General features: G+C 44.5%; 1 protein-coding gene across 1 annotated transcript; it reads right to left on the minus strand.

Annotated features, from left to right (window-relative positions):
- Positions 1–8,675: 8,675 nt before the first annotated feature.
- On the minus strand, positions 8,676–16,380 carry LOC149278074 (uncharacterized). Its single transcript, XM_089502432.1, has 3 exons — positions 15,592–16,380; positions 10,242–10,721; positions 8,676–8,701 (listed from the first exon to the last, which is right to left on the minus strand). Exons 1-3 carry the CDS (start codon positions 15,776–15,778, stop codon positions 8,676–8,678), a joined length of 693 nt encoding a protein of 230 aa, XP_089358558.1. The 5' UTR covers positions 15,779–16,380.
- Between the last annotated feature and the right edge of the window lie 5,957 nt (positions 16,381–22,337).

A 22,337-nucleotide genomic window follows, 5' to 3' on the forward strand; every position in this document is an offset into this window, starting at 1 on the left:
TATTTTGTAACTCAAGATAAAGAACCTCCAAGGACTTGAATGAAATCTACTGTGTGACTTATTTTTAAGTGTGGACAGTGGTCTGTGCAGTGCCAATACCTATATCTAGATATTTGCTTCCATACTCTGCCATGTTATTGTTGAGCTGCATCTGGGAGCGTCACCCTCAGATTGTAGTGTACATTGGATTGTGAACGCAATCGAAATTCAGAGCCAACAAGGACCTGAGAGGCAGTGTGGTCTTTGTCTGAGGTATTTGCATCAAACACACACTGCATTCAATTCGTGTTCATGCCACGCTTTCCCCTCACAGGAAATATTCTAAAGAGCTATAAACCTTTCCGAACCCTCAGTTTCTGCCCTAAGCACCAATTTCAGTATAAATATCAGGCCCAACTTGCTGTGCTTCAGTGTCACTCCAGTTAGAGACAGACACTCTGTTTTCTTGGCTAAGCACCTCAATGCACTCACCAACCCCAATTGTCGCAGGAACTACTGACCTCTCCCCATTCCAACAATTGGAATAAAGCTCTGGATAGGTAATAAATACCTTTAACAAAGCCTTACATCTATTCACTACTCCCACCTTTGCTACCTAGATCTTGTGTGTGCGCATGAACACTTATATATATATAGTATGTGTGTCTGTGTATTTTGCTTTCCCCCTAAATAAATAATATAACTTTATTACAGCCATTTGGCCAGCACAATTACAAAATTCCAATTTAAAACACAACATAGGTTCATGTACAGGCAGATTGGAGAGTATAACCAAATGATAGTTTATAAACAGTAAGGCTAAAAAGTAAGGATAAAAAGTAAGGATAGGGCTGCACGATCAGGTAAACAGACATTGAGTAGGCTGCCATCACCTCACAAACAGCTCTATCATATTGTGTAATAGAGTACCACATTCAAGACATATTAGTTCAAAACCACAGTCATATCCCCTGTCCAACCAAGAGCTAAACAACAAAGTGCCATTAATCAGATGCAACTGATTGGGGTAACTTCATTAGACTTTAGTCCCCAACTAGGTTAGTTTGATGGTATGGTAAAATACGGCCATACCTCCTCCTTTACAAATTTTACCGTTAAATCAAGCCATCTATACAGATTTTGAGATTATAACATATTACATCTGTTTAACAAGCTGTTAACGATTTGTAATAGCAACTGCAAAAGAACTGCTTGCGTTATAACTTCCTTCTGATCTGCAAGTAGAAAATTGGTATAAAATTGCTCTTGTCTGCCTGGAAACTGCAACACAATTGGTGTTATATATAAAGCACGTATTTCTGTATACAAAGAACAGCCAAAGAGAACATGATTAATATTTTCGATTTCCTCCGAGCCACAAGGACAGTATCTGTGTTCGTAAGGGATCTTTTTAAATCTGCCCTCCAGGACTGCTGATGGTAAGATGTTAAACCTTGCTGACATGAAAGCTCTTCTGAATTTCTGGACATTCAAATTCTCAAAATATTTCGCATATTTGCCAGGTCTACTGGATTCCCTAACAGGGTGTAAAGTTAGTTGGCTTATATGAGTCTGGAAATCAATATCCTTGATGCGTTGAGAAATCACAGATTTTGCTTTATCATAGCCTAGTAGAGTTATTTCAGATAGTGAGAGTCCAAGAGATAATAGTTTCAAGGTCAGCGTCTCCTTCCAGGGGACAAAAAGGAGTCTGTTAGAATTAATGGCACTAAACCGATCGGAACAAAAAACATTTTGAACAATAAATTTAATTTGCATATCCATACACGCACCTCAACAGATAGCATCCCTGTTTCTAGACGGAGAATGGGATTCGAAACACAATTTGGGGCACGTAAAATTGTTCTTAAAATTTTTGCTTGAACTGCCTCGAAGGTTGTAAAGCTACTGAAAGTACAAATCTCAGAACCGTATAATAGTTGTGCTAAGATATTAATAACAAAGACTTGGAGAGCTGCTGGAATGTATTGGCCTCCCTTATTATAATAGAAAGAACATAGAGCTTTAATACTTCTTTGTGTATCCCCTAAATAAAACACAAAAACCTATTTCAAATGCCTCTGACGTACTGTTTGATTCAGGACCTGCTAGAGCTGGGCGGGATCCAGAGGTCACTGTTGCCCCAGTAAAACTATCTCGATCTATTGAGCTATGTACCAAATTCCCCTAAAAGCATAGCGCTTGCGGGTGTCCTCCCCAGACTCCAGCATTTTGGGTAACAAAGGGCCTCTGGAATCAACCATGGAGCTAAGAAGCTCAGGATGGAAAAGAAACATTAGAGAAAAAGCAGGTTTTGTGTCCCCCTTTCTTCCCTTCATAGATATTACTCATAACTGATCATAGAATCATAGAATCGTAGAGTTGGAAGAGGCCACAAGGGTCATTCAGTCCAACCCCTTGCCATTCAGGAACTCTCAATCAAAGCATCCCCGAAAGATGGTGATCCAGTCTCTGTTTAAAGACCTCCAAGAAGGGAGAGTCCTCTACACTCCGAGGAAGGATTGTGTTCCACTATCAAACAGCCCTTACTGTCAGGAAGTTGATTTGATTCTATAATTTTAAAGTGGAAACAAAGTGCTCTGACAGTGAATGAAGAAAGGGCCCTCAGTCTTCACAGGAAGGGCAATGGATTCAGGTTCCTTACCCACAAAGGCCACATTCTCATAATTCTCCATCATCACAGAACTGTATGTAAGTTTCTGCTTCTTTGTCAACAGTTTCCATTCATCCTCAGAGAAATATACTGCCACATCTGCAAAGGTCACCTGAAATAGAAAATAGTCCTCATCCAGAGAGTGACTAAACAAAAGGGGAGGAAAGCACATGGTGCATTGCAAATATTATTTCAACACTTCAGAAATCAGTCCAGGAAATAAACTTTAAATTCTGCAAGAAAGCAAAAAGCTACAGCCTTTGAGATCCAGTTTGTCTTGAATCCTTTCAATATAATATACAATATAATACACAATATAATAAACAATATAATTTAGACCATTTCTGAGATATTATTGATTGACTGGGATACTGATTACCCCAACACGTAAAGTACATTTAATCACCAAGGAATTATAGTGAATTTAGCCATATCTCTCCTAATTTCAAAAAGAGTTCTGGGGAGTACTCTGGGCTTGAGGGCCACTGGGCCCATCCCCAATTTATTTTCAGAGAAATTCTTCCATATCCCTCAGCATTTCACAGATGGGGAAAGCAAGACACATGTGGACAAGCAACACCAGAAGGGGGTCAAGATAGCCAAAGTTGTTAACGATGAAGATCGCACAAGCGAGGAAGGGCACAGCAGTTTGCCTTTGCTTCCGACTCCTGGCAAGGGCAAGACCCTGCCCCTTTCTCTCTTCCCCTCACCCTCTTTTGAGTTGATGCGCTGCACATGTCTTTTGAACTTGGAACACATTTTGCAGTAACTGAAGTGAACTGAAGAGAAGAGGGAAAGTGGGAGGAAGAGAGAGAAATGGGTCATTTTCAAAGCCCCTGAAAAAATGAGGTGACAGAGGATTAAGCAGGACTCCCTCTGCCAAACTGGGACAGTTGTTCTCCGCTTGCTTTCATGAGCTGGCCCAGCAGTGACCCAGATGAAACTAATAATCAGGATGGCAATTTACGAAAGAGTTGTTGCACCTCGGCAGCCTCTTCTTCTTGGAGCTCAACTCCCTCTGCTTGACCTCTATGTCAGCCATCAGGTAGGCAGGGGGTTCCTGGTGGGCCTGCACTTTGGTCACTTCCAGCAAAAGATACTGCAAAGCAGTGTACAAGGGGGCCAAGATGAAGTTCCTGAGAAAAGAGATCAAGGTTAGGCTTGGTTTAGAAAGAAACCCTGCAGCACTCAAAGTCACAAAGATCGGCATCCTGCTGGTGATATACGCAGGTGACATATGCCTCCTTTGGCCCAATTGACAGGTGGGCATCACTTCCTCCCTCTGCACCAAACAAAGCCCCTTGGACCTAGCATAGACTCACAGCAGCTCCCCTACACAACAGTTACTCCATACCTTGTTAGATTAGCTGGGGATCAGGGGATGGGAAATTGGAAAAGGCCCTGGTTATGTCCCCATAGCTAGATGTGAAATGAGGGCATCACCTGCTGAAACCTGCAGAGGTCCCCAGTGGCCCTCAGAGGAAAATGTCTTCGTTTTGCTTCTGGCTATAGAAACACAGCTGAATGCATCTCCAATACCTTGCACCCAACACTCCCACCAGGCATGGAATGGTCATGCGGGATGGCTTCCACAACTCTATGGTAATACCTGGGTCATTGAATGGCCAGTTGCAGCCTGATTCCACCTGGAGCAACACTGGAGCATAGAAGGTTCTGCTGGGTCAGGCATGTCTGGCCTGGTGGCCCCTCATTCTCCCAGTGGCCAAACCAGTTGCCGTCCATCCCCCAGAGAGGCCCCCGGTCAGGCAGGGCAGGAAAGGAGCTCTCTCTTCTCTGGTTGCCACCCTTCCATGGGATCCAGCCCTCCTCCCCAATTCCCATGGCAGCCTTCTGCATGCAGAGAAGTCACAATTCAGAGAGTGTCTTTGCCCATGTAGAGATTGCCTATTTTCCACACTATTGCCTGGCCATGTTGGCTTGGGAATGTCCTGTTCTAGCCACATAGATTCATAGAATCATAGAATCGTAGAGTCGGACGAGACCCCAAGGGCCATCCAGTCTAACCCCATTCTGCCATGCAGGAACTCTCAATCAAAGCATCCCCGACAAATGTCCATCCAGCCTCTGCTTGAAGACCAACGAAAGAGACTCGACTGCACTCCGAGGAAGGAGTCTGTTCCACTGTCGAACAGCCCTTACTCTCAGGAAGTTCTTCCTAATGGTGAGTTGGAATCTCTTTTCCTGTAGCTTGCATCCATTGTTCTGGATCCTGTTCTCTGGAGCAGCAGAAAACAAGCTTGCTCCCTCCTCAATATGACATCCCTTCAAAAATTTAAACAGATCTATCATATCACCTCTTAACCTTCTCTTCTCTAGGCTGAACATCTCCACCTCTCTAAGTCATTCCTCATAAGGCATGGTTTCCAGACCCTTCACCATTTTAGTCGCCCTCTATGATTCTATGATTTGTATCCCAGGTGGAGAAATTACAGCCCCTGGGCTGAATAAGACCTGTATTTCTTCAATGATCTGATCAATGGCTTCCCCTCATCACACCCCCTTCCCCATTTAGACACTGGTGAAAATAATCATTTCATTTTTACAAATGAGACAAATCTCTGAGCTTAACTGCTGTGTTTGTAATATCATAATATAATAATAATACATTTATTTATATACCGCCTTTCCAAAAAGATCAAAGCAGTTTACAAATTGACAATTACAAAATTTGTGTGTTTGTGTGTGTCAGTCATAGCAGGAGCATGAGGTATGTACCTCCTTCCTCTGCTTGCTAAAGCCACACAGAAATTGAGGTATGTACATTTGTGTGCATTGTTTCTGAACAGATCTATTGTCAAAATCACAATTTCTTCACTTTTCCTTGTATATTTTTTAAAAAGATGCACACTACTGAATATGTTGCATTTATACAACAAAAATCTATAAATGTATAGGTTTATGAGTGAAGATTGCATCCTGGATTATGCTCATTTTGGGGAAGTGAAGACCTATGTAAATTCATTATATAAACCCAGTGAAACAAATACCTCACAAAGCCCTAGTAAACAACACGTACACACAGTCGCCACACAAAGGACTCACTGGTGCATTGTGTGTCTGGGGTCTGGAAATCTCACTTCCACCTTCTGGGAAGACAATGCTGCCACAGACTGAATTTGGGGCTTTATTCCTCCAAAGCAAGGTCTCACTCTCTCAGCTGCAACCCTTCCATACAATCCTGGACTGAAGCATTTAAACAAAGGTCCTCTTCCATCTCCAAGAATAAAGACCTACCTACAGTACAAAGACCCTGATTCCTGCAGCCCCAGAAAGGCCTCTCCTTCAGTCCTTTCTGGCCGGAGCTTCCCTGGGTCAGAGGCCGTCTCCTCATCCGTAGAGAAGGGTTGCTCTGAGTGCGAAGGAGGAGGAGGTCCAAGGGCTGAGGGAGGGAAGGCAATGGGGAAAGGTCAGTGCCAATGGCCATGGAGGGCAGAAGGTGACAATGCCTAGGAAACTCCTCTGAGTCCCAGCCATTCTAGGAATGAGTGTCAGGAGTGAGTCCAGGGGGCTGAGGGGGTCTCCTTTCCCAAAGGGGGAGGCAAGGACCGGTGGACCCTCACAGTCACAAGCAGCACAAAGTTTCTTCCAGAACACAAAATGGCTGCCTCTGCCTCAGCACCTGGCAGTTTGAGGCCTTCAGGGAACCCAAAATGGAGGATGAAAGGGCCCCAAAGTCGGAAGGGACTCCAAACAGGATCTCTGACCCTAAACAACTCAGAAAGGTTTTCCTGATGGCACCCAATGGCTGTGAGAACACAAAAAGTCCCCAAACAGGATTTCCAAACCTTAACAACACCTAAACATTTCCCTGATGCTATTGAAAGGAGGAACCTGATCCCCTCCTTAATTACGATCAATAGTGAAATATATTAATATTAAGCATGCCCATTGTCCACAACCCAGCTCAGGTCTTGACCGCTCAGGGAGGCCAGTCCAGCTGCAGGTGGCCCTCCATCTGTCCATCCTCCTTTCCCTCTTCATTCCTCCTCTTTTTCCTAGCATCAGCCCCTTTCCCAAGAAGGCTTCATCCGCACTATAGAAATAAGGCAATTTGACACCATTTTAACCGCTCATTCCTATGGAATCCTGGGATTTTACCTTTTGACCCTTAGCCTTCTCTGCCAGAGAGCTCTGATGCCACAACAAACTACAAATCCCAGGATTCCACAGGATGGAAACAGGAGAGTTAACACACTTTAGAACTGGATTATTTCTATATTGCAGATAAAGCCTGGGTCGGATGTAAAAGTCGAATTATTATCCTGTTAAAAATGGTTTTGCTTTTTTAAAATATAAGCAGTTTGTTTTTCTGTCTAATCCTTATTCTTCTTGTTGTTGTTTGTTTGTTTGTTTGTATGTTTATTTGTTTCCTTCTTGGTAATATGAGTTATTCTGGTCTGCCTCCTTCCTTCTTCCCTGAAAATCTCTTAATAAGGAAACTGGGGAGACTCTTAAAACCTCCCAAAGGAGCCACTTTTGGCCTTTTTTGGGGGACTAGCCTCCTCTTAGAAGCCAAAGCCCAATGCTTGTGAAGAATAAGAATAAGACTTGTATTAAAACTATCCTCCCCATTTCTGATCCCTTTTAAAACCCATGATCCCCAGAAGGAGCAGAGCTTTGTAATAAGGAAACCCTTTCAGAAAAGACACACAAAGACACACAAAGGGACACACTTCCTTCCTTTTGGCCCAAGGAGCCTGGCCTCCTTCTGACTCTGGAGCCTCAGGAGAGAAAGAGAAGCCTCTGTTCAACTGAGGACTCAGAGAAGGTTCTGGAGCCACAGACTGTGGGAGGGACAGGGAATCCAGCCAATCAGGGCCAAGGATTGTGGGTGGGACTGGGATTCTTGCCAATCAGGGCCAGGGATGGTGGGAAGGACTGGGATTCCAGCCAATCAGAGCCAGAGACTGTGGGAGGGACAGGGAATCCAGCCAATCAGGGCCAAGGATTGTGGGCAGGACTGGGATTCTTGCCAATCAGGGCCAGGGATGGTGGGAAGGACTGGGATTCCAGCCAATCAGAGCCAGAGACTGTGGGAGGCACAGGGAATCCAGCCAATCAGGGCCAAGGATTGTGGGAGGGACTGGGATTCCAGCCAATCAGGGCCAGGGATGGATGGATGGACTGAGATTCCAGCTAATCAGGGCCAGGGATGGTGGGAGGGACTGGGATTCCAGCCAATCAGGGCCAGGGATGGTGGGAGGGTGCGGACTCCAGCCAATGGCAGTCCCTCAGAGTGTCCTCAGGAGGCATTCATGTGTAAAATACATATCATAAAAACATCGCAAAGTATAAATTCCAATTACAGCAATTGCAGGGCAGTTATGCTGTTATGACCGGAAGTAAACATATATACAATTATAATTATATACACATGCTGATGTTGACCAGAACCTGTGGGGTGTATACATGCGCATTCATATGTACTTACATATTCCTCTATGCATTTCCTTATGTTTAAATTGTATGCAAGTAGAAGAGTATATATAAATATATAAATCATATATATATGATCCAACATATATGTGTACATGTGTTTGCATCTCTCTCTCTCTCTCTCTCTCTATATATATATATATATATATATACATGTGCGTACACAGGTATCTATGGGTATGTATAGATGTATCTATGGGTATTGTATGCAAGATCTATAGACTTTAAACATTTCATGTCTGTGTGTGTGTAAGCTCTTAAAAGTATAAGTCTGAATGCACTTAGTCAGAGATGCCTCCACATACATACATATATATACAGATGTATACATACAGATGTATATGCACAAATACACATGCCACATCCATCTGTTGTTGTCCATTGTTCTGGTCCGTTGTTCCAGGTGATGCTGGAGAAGAGCCCCTGCCTCCAACGGAACCAGAGGCTGCAGGAGATGACCCAGCCCCCATATTTTAAACCAAACCTTACGGCTGGCAGTGGATAAGAACTCCAAAGCCTGCCTCTTATAGTGGAATCGTAATGGGTTAACAAAGGAAGTGTGGCCTCACTGCTTGGTTAGTTCTCTTTCCGCTTTCAGGGATCAGTGCAGAAGCTCCATAAGGTGAAATGAGAGATCACACACCTGTCACCAATCTAGGTGTTCTTCTTTACATCCAGAGTGGTGAGTAAATACAGAATTGGACTATAAAACTTTTAATCAGACACATAAGAGACCAGATCTGGGTTCAAACACTTTGTATGTAACATTTATTCTAACATTAGGGACATTCATTCTAATATATTACATGTCAAGAGGCCTCAAATCATGCACACATTCATACAATGCTCATGCACACAAATCTTCCCAGAGGTCGGTCAGTTTTCTGAAAGAGCGATGGGTGCCAGTTCCAGCTGATTTTGGCACACTATCACCATGGTTTTGAAGATTCCTTTATGCTTTTTAATATGTGCATCATTTTTCCTGATGAGTGACTTCTTGTTCCCATTCCGTTCTTGTTCTGGTGCTCTTTACATCAAGTTGTGTTATACACAGTCCATTCTTCTTTTAGTACATTCAGTTTCATGTCCTTGCATTATGGTGTCTTTATCTTTTGCACATTCAGTTTGAACTTTTCTTGCTTCTCTGTGCCAGATCCTTCATCTCATACTTCATCTTCTAATTCTGTCATATTCACACATAACACACCTACCCACCATGCTACGTCTTCCTGTATGGCAGGGGCTTGGACTCGATGGCACTTGTGGTGCCTTACAAAGCCAGAATCCTATAAATCCATGCTTTGTCATCCTGTGTGTCGGTTGTTGGACTACATGGGTCTTGTGGTTCATTCTTATTCTAAAATTCTATAAAAAAAATAAAAACAACTACAACAACAACCCAACACAACACAACAACATACAAAAATCAATAACTTTATGAACAGACAACCCTTAAAAACAAAATCACAAGGGCTTTCTCTTATCACCAATGCATTGAAAATATTTTTCTTGTAATACTTCTTAACAAAAACAGTGTTAGTTCACTGCTGGCATTTATGTGCTTTCTCTCCTGCATGGACTCTCTGATGTATCACTAAGTTTGACTTCGAAGAGAAACATTTCCCACAATGCTGGCATTTGTATGGCTTCTCTCCTGTGTGGACTCTCTGATGTGTCACTAGGCTTGACTTCTGAGAGAAATATTTCCCACAATGCTGGCATTTGAATGGCTTCTCTCCTGTGTGGATTCTATGATGTTTCACTAGGTGTGACCTTGAAGAAAAACATTTCTCACAATGCTGGCATTTGTATGGCTTCTCTCCTGTGTGGCCTCTCTGATGTGTCACTAGGTTGGGCTTCTGAGAAAAACCTTTCCTACAATGCTGGCATTTGAATGGCTTCTCTCCTGTGTGGGCTCTCTGATGTGTCACTAGGTTGGGCTTCTGAGAAAAACCTTTCCTACAATGCTGGCATTTGAATGGCTTCTCTCCTGTGTGGACTCTCTGATGTGTCACTAGGTTGGGCTTCTGAGAAAAACCTTTCCTACAATGCTGGCATTTGAATGGCTTCACTCCTGTGTGGACTCTCTGATGTATCAGGAGGTTTGACTTCTGAGAGAAACCTTTCCCACAATGCTGGCCTTTGAATGGCTTCTCTCCTGTGTGGACTCTTCGATGCATGACAAGGACTGGCTTATAGGCAAAACATTTCCCACAATGCTGGCATTTGTGTGGCTTCTCTCCTGTGTGGATTCTCAGATGAATCAGGAGGCTTGATGTCTGAGAAAAACCTTTCCCACAACGCTGGCATTTGTATGGCTTCTCTCCTGTGTGGACTCTCTGATGTTTCACTAGGTGTGATTTCGAAGAAAAACATTTCCCACAATTCTGGCATTTGTATGGCTTCTCTCCTGTGTGGACTCTCTGATGTCTCACTAGGTGTGATTTCGAAGAAAAACCTTTCCCACAACGCTGGCATTTGTATGGCTTCTCTCCTGTGTGGACTCTCTGATGTCTCACAAGGTCTGACTTTGAAGAAAAACATTTCCCACAATGCTGGCATTTATGTGGCTTCTCACATGTATGGACTCTCTCAAGACTGACATGTTCTTCTGAAAAAAAAAAAAAGAACAATGACAGACAAGACTGACTCTCTGAATCAAGAGAGGAATGTGTTACCCCAAGATTTAGCCACCTGTTAACCCTTCTCTATTTGATAGAAAATTAATAAAGTTGGAGTGGGTGCCCTGAATTTAGCATTTTTGCAGGTATGGATCCCTACTCATAGGAGGTAGCAAAGAAGAGATTGTAGGAGAACCTGCCTTGAGAAAATGAATGGATTTAGCTGCATGATCCATTTATGTCTGTAGAGGTTGAAGGGATTATGGCTAAGGAATGGGACGGGAAGGAAATAGTCAGAAAAAGGCTCTGAGAATCAGTATGCTAATCCCTTTTGTCTGAGGTACTTGCACCAATAATAATAATGATGCTGATGATTTATTTATAGCCTGCCCAATCACAAGGAATCCTGGTGGGTTACAACAATAAAAATAAAGAGAATAAAATAAAATACAAAAATAAATACAATACAGTAAAATAAAACAGAGCGACGTGAGTTACAGTAAAATTCACAGTTAGGCCTGATGGAAATTGGGCCTGTCTTTTTCACTCCCTCCTAGGTCTGGTGATGACAGTTGGGGCGGAGGGAGGGCTCTTCTTTTTGAGGCCAGAATATAATTTTAATTTAATTTAATTTAATTTAATTCTCCTCATTAATTTAAGAGAAGAAGTGATGGACAGAGTGAAGGAAGTCACAGTAAATGGGGAGAGGTTAAACCAAGCCCTCTTTGCATTAAGTTTGGTTTCAGACCATTCTTTCCTCACCCAGGAAACATTCTAAAGCAATTTAAACCTTTTCATACCCTCAGTTTCTGCCACTAAGCAACAATTACAGCATAAATATCTGCTCCTAGTGGCTGTTCTTCAGCCTCAGTCCAGTTGCAGGCAGTTGCATGGGGTAAGAAAGCCAGGTTACCTTTCCCAAAGAGAATTTTAATTCGGGCTATGTCCGGGTCCAATCTTATGTAAATCACTGCTGAATCTATTGGCCAAATCCATCCCAGATGTAGCCTGGGTCCGAGGCATGCTCAGCCATCCCCCTCTTTTTTAAGTGGAAGCTTCCAACACTAAAAAAATGGCCGCTGAAGTGCTGTGGGGATTCGGGCTGAATCCAGGATGGATTTGGCTGGTGGATTCAGCGGAGATTCACATATGATAGGACTCGGATGCAGCCCGAATCAGAATTCAATTCAGAAAAGTTAAGCTGGCTTTTTTTATCCCATGCGATAGGGTCCTCTGTCGGTTTACATGGCTAAGCACCTCAATACACTCTCCAACCCCACTTGCCATGGGAGCTACTGACTTCTCTCCCCATTCCGGATTCTCAGCAACTGGGATTGAGATCCATCCAGGCAACTTATTACCATTAGCAAAGGCTTACATTTATTCACCACTCCCACCTTTGTTACCTAATTCTCTGTGTGCATGTGTGTTCATTTTGCCTTTCAAATGCCTTTGGAGTTCTGTGTGATTGCAGACCTGCTATAGCTTTGCTGGATCCTGAGGTCACTGTTGCCCCAATCAAACTATATCTCCCCTTTGAGCTAAGTATCTAATTCCCCTAAAAGCATAGCACTTGCAGGTGTCTTCCCCAAACTCCAGCATTTCAGGTAAAAGACCCTAAGCAAGCTCAGGTAGGAAAAAGAAACATTAGAGAAAAAGGAATTTTTGTGTTGCCTTTCCTTTCTTCATAGCATTGTTCATAATTGCTAAATGGAAGCCCTTAATATGTCTGAAAACCAGGGCCTGAACCGGTTCTCACCAGTTCAGTTCTTAAAACCTGTCAGGTTGGTGGCTGCCTCCCAGTCCCCAAGGCCCCTCTCTTGACCCTTCCCAGAGGTCCTTTCCTGTCCACATACCTCACCTTATTTCCCCTCACCTTCCCACTAGGGCCCTCCGTTCTGGTAGTCAAGCCTGCTGTCCCAGCCCAGGATTTCCTCTGCCCCATCTAGGATTCGCCCCTTCTCACTCGCTGCCCCTCACTCCTGGAACCTTCTTCCCCCGCGAGCAAGAGCCATCACTTCATTAACCAGCTTCAAAACGGAGCTGAAGACCATCCTGTTCAGAGAAGCGTTCCCAGGCATTGCATAATTGTCACTTGCTATTTGATGTTCTTTTCTTGTCTGTTTTATTGAATCATTTCCGGTATTGCTATGTATTTTATATGTATTATCTTAGTAGACAGGCCCCTTAGCCACCACCACTCCCTTCTCCTTCTGTGTCATGTCTTTTTAGATTGTAAGACAGAGGGCAGGGAACCGTCCATTTAAAAAGATTGTATGTACAGCACTGTGTAAATTTACAGCGCTTTATAAATAAAGGTTAATAATAACAACAACAACAACAACACAGAGCTAGGCAATCCTGGCTTTGCTCCTGCTTTCCTTTCCTGGCTCCCAGAGACCTGATCCCCTTCCCTTTCTCCCTCCACTCTCCAACCTTCCCTCTTGCCTATCCGCACTGCTTCAGCTTTCACCTTCAGCATCTCTTTCCTGCCTTTCTGTTTTTCCCATTCCCTCCATCTCTCTATCACAGACACACATCCACAGCATGTGATGCACAAAAGGGACATTCTGAGTCCCATTTGTTGAGAAAGGCAGGATAATCAATATACAAATAAGTCATTGGGAAAGCAAGAGCAAGGGGGCTGGGACCTGGACTCCAATTTTGGTGAGGGTCAAGTGCCAGCCTTAAGGCATCTATAAGACAGGGATGGCCTAATGTTGGGGATGGGGGGGTCACACTGGCCCACAGGGGATCTCAGGAGCAACCTAACATTGTATTGTCTGGGGGTGAAATGAAATACTATTTTCTCCTCAGTATCCCACAGCATCCCTTTGGGGAACCAGAGGCCATTTTGCCACTATTGGGCTCTCTCTGAGCCATTGTAGGGCCAAGGGAGGCCTTTTCCCCAAGAAGACTCTCCTGAGCCTGAAAAGCCTGGAAGAAGGGCCAAAAAAGCCAGGAAACTTAGGACCTTTCCAGAAGGGCACCCTAGTACGTACTGTGTACGTACTAGGGTTGCCCGGGGGCATCTTTTTCAGACGCCCCCAACCCTAGTACGCACACAGTACGTACAAAATGGTGGTGCCCATTCTACATGCAGATGGTGATGCCCATTAGGATGTCACGACTGTGCCGCATTCAAACGGAGCGGCATGGACGTGACGTCCTGGTGTCATGAAAGGGCGCTTGTGGCGCCCTTTCCACGGCGCAGGAAGGAACTCCATTTTGGAGCTCCTTCGTTCATTTGTGTCGCTGGTGCAGCCTTTAGAGAGCTGCGCCAGCGATACAAAAGAGAAAGGTGCAGAGTGGCCCCTTTCTCCTTTCCACGCCGCTGTTGGGGTGTCTTTGGGGCTTGAAGCCCCAAGGACACTTTTTCCAGGCCACGGCGTGGAAAAGCGGTGGATTGGGGCCTCAGGGCTGCCGCTGTGGCAGCTGAGGCCCCGATCCGTTGATGAAAGGGGCAGGTACAGGCCACCCCAAAGGGGCAGTCTGTAAACCGCCCTACTGAGGGATGTGCTGAGGAGCATTTGGGGGTGAAAAGCATTTATCTCCATAGTTCCTTCCCACAGAATCCTAGAATTGGCAGTTTAGAATGGGATATTTAGAATCCTTAGAAAGTGGAGAGCAATAGTGCCTCACCAAACTACAAATTCCAAGATTACACAGGATATTGTTATGACAATTAAACTACGTGTGAAAGTAGCTTAGGACTCATAGTAGACCACAAGTTGAACATGAGGCAGCTAAAAAGGTCAATATGATCCTAGGCTTTATCAATAAAAGTATAGTGTCTAGATCAAGAGAAGTAATAGTGCCACTCTATTCTGCTTTGGTCAGGCCTCACTTGAAATAACCCTGTGTCTAGTTCTTGGCACCACAATTCAAAAAGGATGTTGAGAATCTGGAGAGTATCCAAAGGAGGGCAACCAAAAAGGCGAAGGAACTGAAAACCATCAAGCCCTATGAGAAGTGGCTTAGGAGCTGGCTATATTTATCCAGGAGAAGAGAAGGTTAAGAGTGGATATAATAGCCCTGTTCAAATATTTGAAGAGATGTCACCTTGATGGATCAAGCTTGCTTTCTCCTATTCCAGAGAAAAGGAGAGGAACAGTGGATGCAAGCCAAAGGAAAAGAGATGCCACCTAAAGATTAGGAGGAACTTGCTGACAGTAAGGGCTGTTCGAGAGTGCAATATACTTCCTCTGAACGTGGTGGAGTATCATTATTGTTATTATTGGCCTGGTACAAATGGGCACTTTGTGGCATGCCGGCGGTGATTTTAGGGTTTGGGAGCATGCAGTAACTGCACACTCCCAAAGCCTAATACTTATGGGCAGCACAATCTTGACGCAGTGCCATCCATACGGCGCATGCATCCATGACGTGTCTTGTGTGACGCGTCCAAACAGCACGGCGCATAAGACATATCACCGTGACGCTCCAAGGTGCAAATGGCGCCTTGGTGGCATCACAGGAAGGAGTTCCATTTCTGAGCTCCTTTTGGCTGCAGATCGTTCTTGCAGCCATGAGGTTGCTGCGGCAATGATCCGGAGGAGAAAGGGACAGCCTGTGGCCACCCCTTTCTTCTAATCTGTACTGAGCCATTGTTATTATTATTAAGATTTATTTCTAAAGCGTTCCTTCTTTGGAGATCTTTAAACAAAGGCTGGATGACTATCTGTTGGGGGTGCTTTGAATGTGTATTCCTGCATGGCCAGGGGTTTAACTGGATGGCCCTTGTTGCCTATTCCAACTCTATGATTCCATAATTCTAAAGTAGAAACATAACACCATAACAATGTAGTATGAAAGGACCCTCAGTCTTCACAGGAAGGGCAGTGGAGTCAAGTTCCTTACCCACAGAGGCCACATTCTCATAATTCGCCATCATAACATCGCTGTACAGAAGTCTCTGCTTCTTTGTCAAGAGTTTCCATTCATCCTCGGTGAAATATATCGCCACATCCGCAAAAGTCACCTGCAATAGAAAATAGCCCTGATCCAGAGAGTGACTAATAAAAGGGAAGGAAAGCACATGGTGCATCCCAAATATTATTTCATTACTTCAGAATTTATCCCAGGAAACAAACTTTAAATAATGTTAGCAAGCAAAAAGCTACTGCCTTTGAAATCCAGTTTGTCTCGAATCCTTTGTGAGGCTACAAGCCCCTCTGTTTGGAAGAGAAAACTGAATTTCTCAGGCAGGCTCCATGCTTTTACACAGGAAAACTTGTAGGTGTTGATAAGGTAAAACATGCCAATGCTGTCCCAATTTAAAAGATATTTTAAAACCTTTGTTGGAGGTAGCAACCTCCAATAGTACAGGTCCCATCCATTGGCCTTCTCTTTATCATTCTCCCGTGAAGCCTAAAATGTGGTATATTCACATCCATATAACATATCCGATATCCTAGTTTTGTGGATTTGGGATGCTACTGCTATATGGCCAACATGGCTCCCGCTGGATATGTCAATTGTGTGTGTGTTTGTGTAGGATAAAATCTGGGAAGCAAAGCTCTGAGTTTCTGACATTCTCTGGGTGTCAATAGGAAGGTCTTTTCACATCATCCTGTTTCCCATCCATTTCCTCCTGGGTTCACCCCACTCCATTTTCTTCCAGAGCCCCCCAGCTCTCTCTCCCCTCCAAGGGACTGACCGGGTCTGTGGCCTTCAAGTATGGCCTCTTTTGGAGGAAATGGTGAGCTAACAGGGAGGGCTGAAGGACAAACACTGCCAGAGCTGGAGAACCATGGTGGCTGCATTACTGGCTCTGGTCGAAGGTGGGGCAGCCCTTGAGGAGGGTGAGGAATGCCTGGAAAAGACACCCCAGCCCCACCATCACCAGAGGTTAGAAGTCAGGTGCTCTGCCTTCCCTGAGGCCATCTCAGTAGCAAGAGCCCCACAGAGTGAGAGTCCAAAAGGACAGGGGGCTACCTGGGTCTTGGACATTTCCTATCCCTTCTTGTTCTTCTCAGGAATGGTCTTGTGCAGTTGCTTGCATGGCCAGAGGAATGTAGCCCATAGCAATGTGTTGTGGCTGGGAAGACCCGTTTCCGTTCCACTGACCACTGGGGCTGAGCTCTGAGGGGGTGAGAGGAGAGGGTCAGGGGCTGTTGCCAGAGGAAGGGGCACAGACCAGGTTCAATGCTGCAATATCTTTCACACAGTTGGTCTAAAGGGTGCTGCAAAATCCCTCTGCACACAATCACTACATCTTATAAGTATAACCCACCCAATCATATTTGATTCACTATTATTCAGTCTGAACCATCAAATGATTTTCATTACCATGATAAGGGCCTGAATCATACTGTTAGTCTTAGCCCAAGAAGACCTATTGATCCCATAGGATTTACAACCATGTGTGGAATAAGCTGAGTTTCACAAGTATTGCAATTTCACATAAGCAAAACTGCCTCTGGTCCTCACCAGAGTAGACCCACTGAATCAGCTGAATTTACCTATCTGTTGAAGAATCGTTTAGTAGTTGATTGAAAGGGTCTATTCTAGCTCGATATACACAATATATCATATATAAACCAAAGATAAGATAAAAACAAAATAATTTAGGCTATGGCTGGGATACTGAGGATAGATTAAGATACTGACTATCCCAAAACATATACTACATTTAGCCACCAAAGAATTATAGTGCATTTATCCATTTGTTGCCAAATTTCATGGCAAATGTCATATTTAAAAAACAGTTCTGGAGAACGCTGTGGGCTTGAGGGCCACAGTTTAGATCCAGAGATGTTCCCCTATATCCCCCAACATTTCACAGATGGGAAAAGAAAGACACACATGGACAAACAACACCAGAAGGTGGTCAAGATGGCCAAATATGTTTATGAGGAAGGTCACAAAAGCGGGGAAGGGCACAGCAGTTTGCTTTTGCCTCAGACTCCTAGCAAGGACAAGTCCCTGCTCCCTTCTTTCCTCTTCTCTCTCCACTTTTGAGTTGATGGGGTTCAAAATCCTTGGCACTCATTTTGTAGGAACTGAAGTGAGCTGAGGACAAAGGGGAAAGTGGGAGGAGGAGAACAAAACCGGGACATTTTTGAAAGCCCCTGAAAAAGTGGGGTGACAGAGGATTTACCAGGACTGTCTCTGCCAAATTGGGAGAGTATGTTCTCCACTTGCTTTCATGAACTGGCCCAGCAGTGAAACACATGAGACTAATAACCAGGATGGGGACTCACCAAAGAGCTGTTGTACCTCCGCAGCCTCCTTCTCTTGGAGCCCAACCCCCTCTGCTTGGCCTCTGTGTCGGCCATCAGGTGGGCAGGGGTCCTGGTTGCCCTACTCTTGGGTCACTTCCAGCAACAGAGGCCCAAAGCCGTGTACAAGGAGTCCGAGATGAGGTTCCTGAGAAAAGGGACCAGGATTAGGATTGGCTTGGAAAGAAACTCTGCAGCACTCAAAGAGACAGAGAACAGAATCCTGCTGGTGACATACACAGGTGAGCAGAGCTGTGTAATAGGAAAACCCTCTCAGGAAATATACACAAAAGACCCACAAAGAGACACACTTCATTCCTTTTGGCCCAAGGAGCCTGGCCTCCTTCTGACTCTGGAGCCTCAGGAGAGAGAGAGAAGCCTCTGTTCAACTCAGGCCTCAGAGAAGGTTCTGGAACATTGTTCCCCACATTCACAAGCAGCACAAAATGGCCACCAGAACACAAAATGGCTGCTGGAACACAGAATGGCCACCTCCACCTCAGCGCTTGGCAGTTGGAGGCCTCAGCACAGCAGTGAAGCCTACCACTTCCAAGCCTTGTCCCTCTCCTTCCTCCTTGTCTCTCTCTCTAACCCCTTCTCACTCTCTACTCCTCACTCACTCTTCCGCGCAGAGAGCTAAATAGAGAGGCAGAAGCTCCTCCCCTTCTTCAGTCTGGCCAATGGGGGCAGAGGAGCTGGAAGGCCCCGCCCCCTGCCCCACCCTCACAGGCTCCTCCTGCAGTTAATATGGAACAAGGCAGGAGGGACTCTGGAGCCCCAGCCACACGGACGCTGGCCAAAGGCACACGTTCCCAGAGCCTAAGACCCATGAAATGCAGGGCAGGACCCCTCCTCTTTCTGGCCATGTGGATGCTGGGAGATCCAGTCAAGCAAATACACTGTAAATCCCATTGGCAAGAGAAAAGGCTGCTACTGCCTTTCAGAACCAGTTTGCCCCAAATCCTTTATGGGTCCAGAAACCCCTTTGTTAGGAAGCAACCCCAAATATCTCAGGAAAGCCCTATATCTCCCAAGGCCCCTTCCCTCCAGGACCTCCTTCCCTCAGTCTCTCTCTCCCCTGAAGGCCTCAAATGTCAACTGCCAAGCACTCAGGCAGAGACAGCCATTTTGTGTTTTGTCAGCCATTTTGTTTTCTGGTGGCCATTTTGTGTTCCAATGGCCATTTTGTGTGCTGTTTGTGAGTGTGGAGAATGTTCCAAAACCTTCTCTGAAGCCTCAGTTGAACAGAGGTACACTGTTGCCAATTTTGTGACTTTCACACGGAAATTGGGATTTTTGAGTGCTTTCCGTGTGATTTCCTGCCTGGCTCTATTCTGTGGAGATTCAGGGACTTTTGCACATTTCAGCTCCAGCCCTGAAAAAAAACAAACCCCCGAAATTGGCACCAGCAGCCCTGACTCTGAGAGCAAGGCTACAGAGCAACCAGTCCTGTTGGGAGTCACACGGAGAGTTTTCAGGCAATCAGAGAGAGGAGAGTGGTCGTCCGCCCCCACCCCCCCCACCCTCAGGAAAAGCTCAGCCAGGGCAGACGTGCGGGAGACAAGGCTCTTATACACACACACACACACACACACATATATATATATATACACACAACACACACACACATATATACACATACATGTCACAACAAACTACAATTCCCAGGATCCCCTGGTTTGACAAGGGAATTGCCTCCACGCTTACAGATCACAGCCCCAGAGAAAGAGTCTACAGTACATCAGTGTTGCCATTTTAAGTCCACTTCTTCAGCTGCATTTGGATTTAATAATGATAATAATAATGGTGATGATGATAGAGAGATAGATCTTGTAGAAAAGTTGCCAGCATGAGCTTTCCTAGACTTAAGCGTACTTCCTCAGATGCATGGGAATTGTAGTTTATTGTGGCACCAGAGCTCTTTCTCAGAAAACTACAATTCCCAGGGTTCCCTAGCACTGAGCCAGGGCAGTTAAAGCAGTCTCAAACTGGATTATTTCTGCAGTATGGATTGGATCTTGAGCATTTATAATAACAAAGGTCCAAAACACACTGCAGAAATAATCCAGCTTGAGACCGCTTTAACTGCCCTGGCTCCGTGCTAGGGAATCCTAGGAATTGTAGTTTGTTGTGGCACCAGAGCTCTTTCTGATAGAGAAGGCTCAATGTCTCACAAAACTACAATTCCCAGGGCTCCCTAGCACTGAGCCAGGGCAGCTAAAGGGGTGTCAAACTGGATTATTTATGCAGTGTGGTTGCAGCCGAACACGTTTCTATTTGGCACAAAGCTTCCTGGACCCCCTTCATGTCAAAATAAATATCTTAAAGGTATTAGAGAGTGTGACTTCTTGTCCAAGGGACCCAGCTGGTTTCATGGAGGAGTGGGGCACTGGACCCTGGCCTCCAGAGTTGTAACCCAACACTCAAACCACTGCACCAGACTGCCTCCCATTCCCATGTACAACCTGAGAAATAAGTGCACACTTTTTTCTGTTCTTCATGTGTGACTTCAAGTCGTTTCCAACTTATGGCAACACTAAGGCAACTTTATCATGGGGTTTCCTTGGCAGGTTTCTTCAGAGATGGGTTGCCATTGCCATCCTTTGAGGCTGAGAGAGTGTGACTTGCCAAGGATCACCTAAGTCCAAAACACACTGCAGTAATAAACCAATCTGAGACGGCTTTAACTGCGCTGGCTCAGTGCTAAGGAATTCTGGGAAATGTAGTTTTGTGAGACATCGAGCCTTCTCTGACAGAGAGCTCTGGTGCCACAATAAACTCCAGTTCCCAGGATTCCCTAGCACTGGGCCAGGGCAGTTAAAGCACTCTCAGACTGGGCAATTGCTGCCGTGTGTTTTGGACCTTTTTTGGCCGCAAACTGTCCATAGCCTGCAATGCATCTCCTAATTCTGTTGGCAGTCCCTCCCTCCCAACACTTTCTCATTTCCCCCCAAAACCAGCACAAAGCTGGCAGATGGAAAGAGGTTTTAAAGCAGCATTTAAATCTCCCATATTTGCTTTTAAAAGACTAAATGTCCCAAATGCTATTATCAGTTTTGTAGCTATTATTACAGAAAGACGTAGAGTGCAAACTCCTCAAGTACCTTTATTTTCTGGAGTGAGATGGGCTTTTCCAACTGACTCACTTTGATGATCTCCGGTGGTCCAAGCAGCCAAACTGCGGCCCTGTAATAATAATAATAATAATAATAATAATAATAATAATAATGTTTTTATACGCCTCTCTTCAGCCAAAAGGCAATCAGAGTGGATTACAAATTGTTAATTAGACATTTAGACATTATGGCTCTTAGCCCAGCAAACCCTTAACTTCCTTTAATCTCGCTGCCATCATCCAGTGAATTATAAAAGGACTTCCCTTAACCTACACTGGGACCAGTTAAGGCACCTTATTTCTACTTCTTTACTGATCTTCCTAAGCATCAACCGATCCAAGACACGTGTAAAAGTAGCGTCGAGTAGTAGATACTCCAAGGAGGTATTTACTATAAATAACAAAATATAACTGAAATATAAGTCATACAAGATATTAAATTTACAGTGCTATATAAATAAAGGTTAATAATAATAAGAAGAAGAATAAGAATAAGAGTCTTGCAGGTACAATATTTGTAAGTATATAATATTCAATTCATACAAGCTATTAAAATAATAAATAGACCTAAACATCCAATTCTGAGACTAACTTCCAAGATCCGCTCTTTAACTCTCTCTCTCTCGATCTCCAACCGACACAATTCCCCCAACTGTCTCTTGGTCTCTCAGGCCTTATATCTCCTTCTCACGGAAGCTTCCAGAAGAACCTTTATCTTGCTCTCTGATTGGTCAAGAGAGCCTTCCGTAGCAGTGATGTCATTCTGCATTTGCATAAACCTCCCTTTACTGCCTGAGGAAGACCTCCATTGACTGGAGCCCAGTCATTACACTTTCCCAAGGCAAGGCTTGCACCTATTTCCCAATGTTGTTCTTGGTGTCTGCCTTCCAGTTGTTTCCAGGTCTTATGGTGACCTTATGGGAGTCTCTGAAGGGGTTTTCTTGGCAGGTTCCTTCAGAGTGGGTTTCCCATGGCCTTCCTCTGAGGCTGAGAGAGTGAGACTTGTCCAAGGCTTCAGTTCTTTTGGAAGCCTTTTTGCTTTCTCTTCTAGAAGGCAGCTGAGGGGTTGCTTCTTGAAGAATGAGAGGAACCTTATGGCATCCAAAAGGCTAACATTCCCTGGAGTTATGTCTGATGATATGCATATATAGGATTGAAATACCTGTTCTTTTATTAAAAGGTTTATAGTGCACCCCATATCATAGGATCTCATAGCTATGTCCCTTAATAGCAGTTAACAAAATTAAACAGTATATAAAACAAAAACA

Source organism: Sceloporus occidentalis, unplaced genomic scaffold (genome assembly GCF_023333645.1).
Source record: "Sceloporus occidentalis isolate IW3139 unplaced genomic scaffold, rSceOcc1.0.p SCAF_202, whole genome shotgun sequence".
Classification (NCBI taxonomy): Eukaryota; Metazoa; Chordata; class Lepidosauria; order Squamata; family Phrynosomatidae; genus Sceloporus; species Sceloporus occidentalis.